This window comes from Talpa occidentalis, unplaced genomic scaffold (assembly GCF_014898055.3).
Source record: "Talpa occidentalis isolate TD23 unplaced genomic scaffold, MPIMG_talOcc4v2.1 talOcc4.9, whole genome shotgun sequence".
Classification (NCBI taxonomy): domain Eukaryota; kingdom Metazoa; phylum Chordata; class Mammalia; order Eulipotyphla; family Talpidae; genus Talpa; species Talpa occidentalis.
The window spans coordinates 59,912,711-59,925,595 of NW_023605305.1; the positions used below are offsets into that span (position 1 = coordinate 59,912,711).

Genomic DNA, 12,885 nt, shown 5'->3' on the forward strand with positions numbered 1-12,885 from the left:
AATTATGTTAATTCTACAATTGATTAAACTTTTAATTCAATTTTAGAAGGTATAAATTATTTCATTTTTTAAAAATTAACATGAAATGATATATTCACATTTTCTAAATGAAAAGGTTCACATCTATAATTCGTAGGTAACACACTTTTAAAAACAAACTATTTATGATCAATAATGTTTGTATTTCTGTGTAAGCAGTTTTGAAATTTATGACCAAATGACATAGTACATCAATAATATCTAATTAAAGTAGAACAATATTCTATAATCAGATTATCAGTACAGAATGTAGATATTTTCTTGGAACTGTATGAAAAAAAATAAAACATGTAAAACCTTATGGAGAGGTACAAGTTGTTAAAAAGGAGTTGATATAACTAAACACGAATACCAAACTAACTGGATTAATATTTATTTTTGTTTAGAGGATTTCAATAAAGCGCATTCAATTATGGCTTTCTGTGACCAAGCCATTTATGGCAGGATACGCTTTGGTAAATGGACAATGACTGGTATTTACAGAAGGCATGCATATAATAAATTCTTCCCCAAAAGATAACACTATTTGGGATCCACAAAGGAAAAACACATAATCAAATTTATTTAAGATTAATAACTGAAGTATTTGTATATTTGCAGAAAATAAAAAAATCAGTAAAATACAAGAGTGATTAAGACAAGATGCCAAATACAAAATGCTTACTAAGCAAGAAAAGAAGACAGAAATGAGACCACTATGTCTCTATAACTTTTGTTGGGAAAAAAACTTACAGTGAGTTAAATGAACAATAAAAAAGGCAAATGAATTCTTTTCAGTAAACCCTTTCCTCAGAAGTAGATCATTCCATATCAAGCACAATACTCAGAACGAGGGCAGACAGTTTTTAAAATAATATTAAGAGTTCTCTTTAGTAGCATTTTCTTTTTTATATTAAAGGAGAAGTTGCTTATGCAACTGATTTATTTAATTAAGTTCTACCAACATTCTCATAAAGAATATAGGATAAGCATGTCCTGGTCTCCCTTTCACTTGTATTGTTTACAAGGCCAAACATTACCTTGATTCCAAAATCAAAAGAGAACAAAATAAAAAAAGCAAACTATCGGCCAGTATCTCTGATGAACATAGATGCAAAATCCCAAGAAAATTTTGGCAAGTCAAATGCAGTGATTATATTAAGACATCATCAAAAGCAATACAAAGTGTAAGGAATAAGTTAAACAAGTTACAATTTCAAAAAATTGAAAGAAATAAAAAAATTAATATATCATGTTAATAGTTAAGGTTAAATATCATAAAGACATAATTTCTTTTCAAGTTACAGATCCCAATTATAGTCCCAAAAGAGATTTTTTTGGTGAAATTTGACATGCTAATTCTAACATTTACATGGAAAAGGACACTTCTGAATAAGAAGAAATATGTTAAGGAAATTGCTCTACTAGAAAACAAGGTTCAAAATTATACTATAACGCTTTGGTCGTACTGCATTTGTATAGGGATGGACAAACAGAGAAAGAGAAAGCTCAGAAAAAGAATCCCTCTGATGACCTAAGACATGACAGAGGTCACATTGCAAATCAGTGGGTAAATGAAAGCCTACATTAAAACAGGAGAATAATTAGTTATCTGTGGAAAAGAATGAAAATTCATCCCTACCCGATGCCAAATCATAAAATAAATTTTAGATCAAGTAATTTTACTAGAATAGAAGGGGGAAAGCAGGAATGGATGATTCTGATTGATGGTAAGGACTGTTTTCTCAGTAGAAACAGCCTTTGACCTGGGTCCTTTGACTATGAAACAGATGCTTATGGAAAAGCAAGGTGAGAAATGGACTTTAGACTAAGAGAACAGAAGATTAAAGTCTTAGACACTCCCAAATATGAGCAACATTTTCTGGGACAGAACAGATTTCCAACAGGAAAGGGAGATGAAAACAATAATGACTGGTGCTGGAAAACATTTTTACACCTGTGCTCCACTGGGTTTCTAATCTTCGTCCTGGCCGGAACCAGTTATGTTCACAGGAAGGAAACATTATAAATAGAGTATTTCTACCCTGATAAAAAGTCACTCTTAAAATATGCAGCTCAGATAAGCAAAAAGAAACCAAAAACAATTTTTAAAAGCTTGAGAGGTTCAAGTTACCTTTTCTTTTTTATCTTGGGTATCTTGGTCGAGGTTACTAGTGATTTTGTTGGCTTTTTTATGTATACTAGGAATGACCTAGAACCAAAAAAAAAATGAACACATTTAAATGTCATAAAATCATGTGTTGAGTTAAACTTTACTAACTTTGACTTCTAAAAAGTAAAAGACGTGAGAGTATAATTCAAGGCAAACAGCATGTGTGAGATTGTGTGTGTGTGTGTGTGTGTGACTACCACATCAAGGATCAATGAATTCAAACTTGTACATACAGATTCAGAGGAGAAGATGAAGAAGACTAAAAAGGTCACAATACTGATTGTTATCCAAATATCTCACTTTGCAAAATACAGTTTTACGGGTGACCTCAGCTAATTCCTAGATCTGGGATACATCATTTATTTACCTTTTTCATCATATACCCCAGCTCAACTATGTTATCTAGCACACCTTGCACACTCAATAAATAGTTCACTACCACAGCACAAGATGAGTTACAAATGTATTCACACCACTGGATTAAAAGCTCTATGTAAACTGGAATTTTGTAACTTACAACATTGGTGCTCAGAAAGACCTAATACATTGTCAGCTTCAATAAATTTTTTTTTGAAAGATTTATTTATTTATTTATACAAGCACTGAGTACAGTCAGAAGCATGGGAGGGTGAGAGAATTCACCAGAGACAGAGCGGGGAACAGAACAGGCAGACTGATGAAACACACTGCTGAGGGGAGCAGCGGGCAGCAGGAGAGGTCTACGCGCCATGTGGGACCCTCCCCCGGCTGCCGGGGATTGAACCGGTGCTGCAGAGGCTGCAGGCAGCTTCGCAGCCCAGCGCTCAACTGCTGTGCCAGCAGGGGAGGCCCTCAATAAATGTTTATACATGTATGAAACAGTTCAATTTCATAGTAATTATTTTAATACTTAATGGTGCCAAAAGTACATAATACTTTTTGAGTCATTTCTTTTTTAAAACTGTCTATGAAACATCTAAGGAAAATATAAAATGTCTATTGTTTTAAAGGCTCCTCAAATAAATCATACAAATAATTCAGGCATAAAATTTGATGATCAACATCAAGAATTAAGGAAAAACTAAATCTTGTGTCCCAGCAAAATTAAAGGAACTGCATGCTTAAAGATAATTTAAAAAACAATACCAGAAAAATATCTTTAACAATTTAAGGTTGTTTTTCATTTCAATATAGAATTTAGAGCAGTAAGCTAATTTTGGAATAAATGAAAAAGTCTCAGAAATGTTTCAGTTGTAAGTAAAAAAAATAGCAGTGACATATCAATACACACTCAGTGCTTCTTATGTGAACAGACACTGCTAAGTGATTAATAGTTCTCTCTTTAATATATACAATAATCTGGGCCTCCCTGGTGGCGCAGGCGGTTGAGTGCCGCACTGTGAAGCTGTCCACAGCCTCTGCAGTGCTGGTTCCATCCCAGCCAGCCGGCAAGAATCCCACCTGGTGTGGCAGACCTCTCCTGCCTCACCTACTGCTCCCCTCAGCAGTGTATTTCATCAGTATGCCTGTTCTGTTCCCCGTTCTGTCTCCGGTGAATCCTCTCACCCTCCCGTGCATCTGGCCTGTACCCTGGTTCTTGTATAAATAAATAAACCTTTAAAATACACATATATATACAATAACCTAATGCAGTGTTCAAAAAACTGGTGGATCGACAGGTATGTGTTTCTTGGAGTGAAGAATCATAGAAGAAAACACTCTGCTTCCCTTACTAATCAAAATATTAGTCTATACTGGGACTACTTTCTCCCATGGGAAAACCAGCTGAAGCTGAATAGCAGAAGCTTTGGGACAGATATCAGCTGCCATTCATGTTTACACTGTTAGTTTTTTGGAGGATGAGAATTTTACCACTGAAACACCAATGCATCCTGTTTGTTTTTTGAATAGCAGAGAAAAATATTTCTGTACACAAATTGTTAACAAACTCTGGAAGACAAAAAGCTCACCAGCAGGACTACATTTCAAGAAAAGTAGAAGAGAGCATATTTCTTATGAAAGTAACCACAGGTTCTATATGATTAATATCTAAAATGCATATGTCAAAAAAATTTCAGTGCCATTTTGAAACAATGGTATTAGGGAAGTACAAATAGAATATGAAAAAAAAAGTAAAAAATACATGATGACAAATTTAATAAGCTGAAACAATGACCCCCAATTTCCAAAGGGTTTTTAAATATGAAAAAAATCATGAAGTTGCTGTGAAATATAGTTAATGTTAGTGGGAAAAACTTAACTTGGCATAAAAACTTTCCATTAAAAAAAAAAAACCTTCTCTAGAGTACTTCAATATAAGCCATGGGTTTGCTCTCAAATAAAAATTTGCCAGGTAAATCTAAGTGGATACACACACTGCTTTCTAGCAAGCTTATAATATATTTGAGAAACTGAGAAAAAGCTACAAAAGATAATGTATTGGCGATACTCCTAAAGCATCTTATAAAAGCACATATACAGAAAAATAACATTCAACTTAAAAAAAAAAGTTCAAATATAAATACCACCAGTTAATTCATGGCATTTACGAGAACTTCCATGTGACCAAGGTTTCTTTGAACATATGCCTATGAGGGACCCATCATTAGGAAATAACTTTTGTTGGTGTTTTGAGGAAAATCTCAAAGTTTCATATAAAATGGTAAAAAGGGGATTAAGCCTTGACTCTTTTCTATTTCTCTAATGATCAACACTACTTGCAATAATAAGTAAACTAAGAGCACCATTTTGCAAAGATACAATTGATTCCTTTCATCACCTCATTCATTAGAAATCATTTACTGCTAAAAAATGGAACAAGTCATAGACATAGTAATTAATATCATCAATGGAATAGACTCCCTTGGCTAGACCCACAGAAAGTTCAATGCTTGCTGAGCTAAAGGCACAAGGTGGCAGTCTGTCCTACAGCATGGGGGACACACATGGCACCATCCAAAGAGATTCTTTTTCTGAACGATTGCAAGAAATTGCACCATTCGTGTCATTCAAGTGAAAATTGCCACCTCAGCTCACCAGCAGAGGCTGAATAGAAAGTTTGTCCTTTTTGGTTGACTTTACAACCTATTTAAATACTTTGACTATTTTTCAGTAAGGCATTCACAAGTGGTCGCATAATATATAATCTGTTTGGCTCATTCCAGCTCAAAACTATTTCTTTGGAAGTATCACTTGGCAAAGGAATAATCTGGCTGACGTCCTTATTGAATTCAGTTTCTAGAAATAAAAGTAATGGCCTCAACTACTTTCTCATTATTAGGAGATAAAAATCGGATTCCAGAAATTCTTTAATATAAAATTGTATGAAAATAAGAAGACTTTATGCAGTTCACCTCTGTCAGTTAGACTTGATGGTGGAAGCAGAGTGCTAAGGGAAATGTACACACAGCAGAGCACTTGCTGCCAGGAGAGGGCCAGCTGGGCCTACTATGTGCAGACAGGTTATTAGTAAGGCCCTTGTCACTGGGCAGCCAAACATCTGTTTGCCCACTTTGCTAATATTACTTTCTGTATACCTTGACATATAAAAAGTTGAAAAATACTGCATTACTATATAGAACAGCAATTTTTGAAAAATATGCAGTTTTTCTGCTGTTCAGGAGTGTCAATGTTTTCAGCAGCTGTTTTCCATTACAAAACAAAGAGAAATGAATATTGCTTCCAGTTACAGAGCTTAAGGATAACATTACTGGAGCACATTGGAATACAAAATATACATCATGCCACTAACATCTGTGTATCAGAGTTCCAGTTCCATATCTAAAAAGTACTTTATAACAGAAATGAAAAATGATTTAATATTGCTATTTTTGAATTCAGAATCTCCAACAGAACATGCTACAATGCATATTTACTTTTATACATGCTTTAATAAGCATATACAATATTTGGGCCTCCCTGGTGGCGCAGCGGTTGAGTGCTGGGCTGCAAAGCTGCCCGCAGCCTCAGCAGCTCTGGTTCATTCCCGGCCAGCTGGCGAGGGTCCCACATGGCGCGCAGACCTCTCCTGCGGCGCCCGCTGCTCGCCTCAGCAGTGTATTTCGTCAGTCTGCCTGTTCTGTTCCCAGCTCTGTCTCTGGTGAGTTCTCTCACCCTCCCACACTTCTGACTGTACCCAGTGCTTGTATAAATAAATAAATAAATAAATCTTAAAAAAAAAAAAAAAAAAAAAAGCATATATAATCTTTGACAGTAACTCTAGAATATTTCTATATGTGATTCTCTTTATATTTAAAGTATTTTATAAGCAAAATAACTGGTTCATGAAAGTTAAGAAACTTACCTCCAAGATAGCAAAGCTGGTAAATAGGGAATCAAAGAATCCAAATAGATCTGATTCCACAGTCTGTAACTTAAATCAGTGTACATTGGAATGACTTCAATTTGAGTAGGAAATCAAAATCAGATTAAAAAAGGGAAATGGACATTAATAACTAAATCTTTATGAAGCTGATTCTTTGCCTAGGTAATAATAATGTAACAGTGAAATTATGTGGAGAAAAAACATGGCCAAAAAATGCCTCAAAAAAACAAAACAAAACAAAACATGAGGCAAAAGCTTGATCCACAGGTATAGAGAATATTTTCAAACATTTTGAAAATGCCAAGTAAAGCTTACTCTTGGGGTGGATGACAAGCTCTGGACGACGAATACCACAGGGTTTCCTGCGTTCTTTATGGCCTCAACTGCGTCTTTGTGTGAGGCATTCTGCAAGTCTACTCCAGACACCTAAAAAGCAGAAGTAATTGTTTTCAATTAGAAAGTCAGCATGTATTGTGGATAGGTTAATTCAAAATTCAGGTGGATTATCTAGTTCTGAGAACAGCCAAAGTCTAATGAATTAGACCAAAATCAATAAATAAATGGACTGATAGATAAATAAATAAGAAAGATTGTTCCATAAAAAGCTTTGCTATTTTAGGAAACCATGTCTAAGGAAAATAATAGTTTACCTTTAGAAAAAGTAGTTATGACCCTATCTTAACAATAGCCCTGGTTAAATACATTTATCCAAAACATCTCATTCAGTAACAGAACCTTAAGAAGCTTCTGAGCTTGCCACTAATATAGTACATAACTCTGAGTGGGGGCAAAAGAGGTAGGAATCTCTCTGGACTCTTCTCTCAGACTGAAAAGAATGATATTTTAAGCAAATCATCCATTATTACAATTGGGTAGTTAAACACTTCTCAAATACTGTTCAAAAAGAAAGTATGGAACAACAACAGTATCTTTTGAAAGTGTTCTGTGTTAAAAAAATTGGGTTAATGTAAACCGTTCCTTATACCAATCTCGGAAAACCTAATTTGCGAACAGATTCATAATCTCCTTGAACATTCTCCATTTATCACACATATTTAAAAGAACCAATTTCTCAAAAACAATAATGAAATAGGTAAGTGTTGGGGGTGGCTTACTGTCAGCAGATAGTGACAATTTGTGAATATCACTTTGCCATAAGGGGACTGAAGAAATGGTAATTTAAGTGGAGATAGATGGGGGATCAAAATTGGTTCAGTTTTTAAGATGGGAGATATCAACCACAGCAATAACAATGCAGTGGAGAGGAGATGATAGAAAGAAAAGTGACAACTAAAAAAGCAATAATTGGATAGTGAAGAGGGAATGACATACTACACAGAGATTGGCTTTAGAGAGAAACACAAATAGTTCATTTGTTGTTATAGATAGTTAGAAATAAGATCTGTTATGCAGTGGAAAGCACAATCCTTTCGATTGCTTCTATTTTCTCAATGAACAAAGAAACACAGACAATGAACTGAGATTAAGACTAAGGTACAGGAAGTTTGAAATAGTTACCTATCCAAGTAGGAGAAGGAAGTCTCTAGGGAACTATTACAGGTGTACAGGGCAGAACTAAAGACTCACTTGAGTTGGGGAGCCATGAATTTAAAATGAGAGCAGGTAGCATAGCCGGCTATTTCCTTCAGTCATGTCAGAGACCCCAAATAAGCAAAGAGGTGCATTAACAAGAATGTGGTTCTCCCAGCAAGTTCAATGAACAGAAAGATAATCAAAGAGTTGGAAGAGGATGTAAGGGAGTGATGTGAATGATTAATCCCTGAATCTGTTTAGAGTGATGAGGAGTGAAACTGAAGGACAGAGACATGATAGGGACCCAATGTATTAGGGATTTAAAGACAGTTAAGTCTAAAGTACAGTGAATGAGGGGTAGCAGAGAGAGGTGAGGTTGATAAGGGAGATAAAGTCACAACCTGCAAGGTCCAAAAGGCCATGGTAAGTATTTATATATTTTTTCCTAATAGACATCCAATTACAAAGCTTAATGCTCTGTGATTTTCCCATCTGAATTGAATGAGGATTTGGAAAATAGTAAATAAGTAAAATATAGTAATAACTTAAAATGAAGCTACGGGGCTTGATGGACTATAGTGGAAGATTATTGGTGTTATGGTTCTGGCTGTGGTGTGATAATTCACATATGTAGTGGTGTGAACTTATAACCCTAGAATATATTATATTTTTTTTTCTTGTAAACCAATGTTACCTCAGTAAACATTAGCAACAAAAAAAGAAAGCTGCCTGTGGCTTGATGAATCTTATCAATGACTAATCCTCAAAATATTCAACTGAGAAAAAGAAGTAGAGGCTATATGAGAGTAGATCTAGAAACACACAAACAAATGAGTACATGCATAATTGGTGAAATGTGAGTAAGATTTAAGAATTGTGCCAATAGCAGCATTTTGGTATTGTGTCAAATTGTGTTAAGACTGGGGAAGGCTAAGAGAAGGTACAGGGGACTGCCTCATAAAGTTCTTTGCTATTTCCTATGAATCTATAACTACAGCTAAGTCTTCACTTAATGTCATTGATAGGTTCTTAGAAATTGTAACTTTAAGTGATAAAATTGATTTTACCACAGACTAATATAATTAAGAGTTAAGTACCTAGGGCATATTTTTGGCCACAAAAACATCACCAAACTTCTAAATAAAAGACCTCAAACACTTCTAATATTAATAATGAGTAATGATTGTTACTCATATATTTCCCAACCTACTTACTCCAGTTCAGGTTGCAGGTGGCCAGAGCTGATCCTGGCAGCTCAGGGAGCGAAGAAAGATCCTGGACAGGATGCCTTTCTATTGTAGAGCCACTCAGGCCCACACCCACTCAGACTATGACAATTTATATGTTCCAAGGAGCCTTACATGTGCACCTTTGGGATTTGGGAGAAAAGAAGAGTACCCCCACAGACTTGGGGAGAATGTGCAAACTTCACATAGAACATGGACCCTGCTGGAAATTCATTACTTTTTTGCCTATGAATGTTATAACAAAATGACACTGAAAAAATGTTATTCAAGGACCTACTATATTTCAAAATTGAAAGTTAATAAGAGATAAAATAAAACAGATATTTCAAAACTGAGTTCAAGTATATCTGTAATCATGATACAAAATAATTTATGTCACTTACTATATGAAGACTATCAATTCAGATTAAAAAACCAAATGCAGCTATATGTTGCTTACAAAAAAATGACTCAAACAACCTGACAGATAAGGGTGAAAATGAAGGAATGAAAATAACCATGTATCACGCAAGCAGTACATTAGAAACCAGAGTAATCCTTATAAAAAATGTGCTCATAGTTCTCTAATGGATTTTCACTGCATTCAGAGTAAGCAACCATCCAGGCTCTACATGATGTGATTTCCCATTACATTTCGTCTTTTCCTCTTTCACCCTCTCTTTTTTGTGTGTACACTATTAATGCCAGACTTCTTTCTGATCCTTGCACATCTAGGAAACTTGCATTCCTAACTTTTGCACTTTAGTTCTCTTGGCCTGAAGGCTTCTTCTCTTATACATCCATCCATATGGTTTACACTCTTTCACTTCCCGACTATGTCCCAATATCACTTTCCAAAATAAATCTATTAATTGCAAACACCTGGCATTCTTCCTCCCTGCTTTATTTTTCTCCAGTTACTTATTACCATCTAACATTCTACTTATTACTTATTTTGTTTACTGTCTCTCTCCTACCATCATGTAAACACCCCAAGGGAAGGGATTTCTGATCATTTTCTTTCCTGCCACATCTCTATATATTTGTTGATTTCACAAACAAATATTACCTAAAAGTTAAGCAGTGAGTTTTATGCAATTCTTTGATTTAAGCCCGACAATGATGCTATTGATTTGAATTCCCATTTCTAATTTTTTTTTGGAAATAGAGAATAAAGTGGTCTTTATAATTTGCCCAAGAACAAAGAGAAAATAATCTAGACTTCAACCCATGACCTCAGGACTCTTCAGTCCATCAGATCTAAATTTCACAACTGATGTTTAACATCAAGAAGCATGAATCAAGAACAAGCAGATTCTGTGATGGAAGAGATTCCACATGGTGTCATCCAATAACCCAATGCATAGAAATGTATCAGATTCAGACACCAGGACATTCTAAGAGTTTTGATGTGCCCCTAAAACTTCACTCTGGGGCCTCTCCTGGTGGCGCAATGGTTGAGCGCTGGATTGCGAGGGTGCCCGCAGCCTCTGCAGCGCCAGTCAATCTCCAGCTACCAGGGAGGGCAAAACACAACACAACACAACACAACACAAAACAAAAAACCTTCACTCTGCAAAGCGTCCCATAACAATGGATTCACCCCTTGTCCATGGAGTCTTCAACTCCAGGTCAACTTTAGAATGATAAGCATGGCTATCTCACTAATACATAGTTATAAAATTCAGAGCTTGTTAAAAGACTGTGAGAGAAGCATGAGGCCAACTATCTGCCTCATTTTGTTAAATTATGAAATTGAGTTTTTTTTTCAGTCTGCTAAGACTTTTTGTTATATCTTTGTATGCTACCATCCAACTTCAGAGTCTCATAAAATTGTGCAAACAAGGTACAGATTAAGGCATCTAAATAAAATACTCCCAGTGCATATTCATACACCCACATACATGAAGGAAGGAATTTGGGCTAAATGATTATTTTACTGTCTTACAGAATATTTCAAAGAAATACATCATTTACCTCAAGAATTTTATCTCCAGTTTTGAGAGCGTTTGTTTTTCCTGCTGGACTATCTTCTAAAACTTGTTTGATAAATATACCTTTAAGCTCCTCTCCATTCTTGAGGCGTTTGATAACAGTTTGACCACCAACAATACTAATGCCAAGAGACACATCGGATTCTCTAAAAATCTCGACACTGCAAGAGAAAAAAAATCAAAATTTACTCAATTTTTTGGATTATCACTGTTTTGATTTGTCTTATATCTTTGTGATTTATACTTTAAATATATTTTTAGATGTATTTTTATAAGTGTTATAGAAATTATACTTAGTTCCAAAATGATATCATCAATAATTCATGGCATATGTGAAAGTTTAAATTCTAAAAAAGGTAGATTTCTAAAGTAATAAATATGAATCTCACAATTCAGAAATATAGCTAGGCCTTGAAGATCCTATCTCCTGCCACAATATATTTCCTATGATTCATTCTTTCTATTTACATTGGTAATAGTAAAGAATGGATTAAGAAAAAATAAAAAAAGTAAAAAATCAAGAAGCCACCTCTATCATTTGGCAATCAGCACAGACTTTCAGAATAAGATAAATCTGCCACTGAGAGCCTCCTTGCCCACCATGCTGTTCCCAGTCAGCAGGTTTTAACTTGTGGTTCTTTAAGTAGAGGACAGTTTTTATCTGATCCTAAAGGTGGAAGCTTCCTACCTCCACATCATTTTAGAAAAGAAAGTATACAATAAAACTTGCCCTTCATAACATTATGGATTTGTCCTTGCACAAATGTGGCCAATTATTAACTCACATTGTAAAAAAGCTGCTCAGAAAACAGTTCCTCAGTTTTAAAGACAAAACTTGGATGTGCAAGAAAAAAAAGCAGTTTGAGTAGGTGTGATGGAATTATAATGCATGAAGACTAGAAAGTGGGGCTAAGGAAGACCTCCATAACCTTCATAAAATGTAGATCTGGTGAGTACTTGAAGCTACAACAATATCCAGGAGCAATGGGCCCAACACATTCTGCTAGCTCAAACAAAGCACAAGCTTGGGCTACACATGCAGGAAGCTGGAGACAAATTGATAGAAACCACAACCACCATTATTTACAAAAAGAAAGCAGCTTTACCAAACACTAGGCAGCCCCACTTGAATGGGTTAGTGATGCAATGATAAAAGATACTTGCTCATGACTTACTATCATAGATGGACGTCATAAGTTGCTTTCTCTGAAAGAGCATGATGAAGATTTTCCTAATATTGGTTATAGTTGTTTTTGCCTGACTAAACATCTTTAGATAAGACAAAATGAAACTAAAATTTAGATCAGCCCAAATGTGCATGATTGCAATTTCTCAACCAGTAGAGAATGACTGGTGACACCATTACATTAAAAAAGAGCAACCATTTGTGTTCTCCAACTGAGGAAACCAATAGCGTCATTAACGTACATTCTTGGTGGACCCCAGTGGCTGAAGTTTGGAGTTTCTTCTCCTTCACCTTCTTCTCTCTCGGGTAACTCACTGAGGAGAAAGAAAAACAAAAACACACACATATAATTTATGACACAGTCTTAATATTGAAGGTTCTTAGAAAATTAATAAATTGCACAATCTATATGTAGTTAAAGAGTTCTTAATTTTCAATAAATGTAAAAATAT

The 12,885-nt window shown here is 35.1% G+C and overlaps 1 protein-coding gene across 1 annotated transcript in view; it reads right to left on the bottom strand.

The window, feature by feature from the left end:
- The window catches only part of PATJ (PATJ crumbs cell polarity complex component), a 274,406-nt gene that overhangs the window by 151,523 nt on the left and 109,998 nt on the right, over positions 1–12,885 (bottom strand). The window contains exons 23-26 of the mRNA XM_037500637.2: positions 12,676–12,747; positions 11,231–11,408; positions 6,810–6,920; positions 2,153–2,230 (exon numbers count right to left, since the gene is read on the bottom strand). Of these exons, the coding sequence (XP_037356534.1) occupies positions 2,153–2,230; positions 6,810–6,920; positions 11,231–11,408; positions 12,676–12,747 (439 nt within the window). The remainder of the gene's footprint in view (positions 1–2,152; positions 2,231–6,809; positions 6,921–11,230; positions 11,409–12,675; positions 12,748–12,885) is intronic.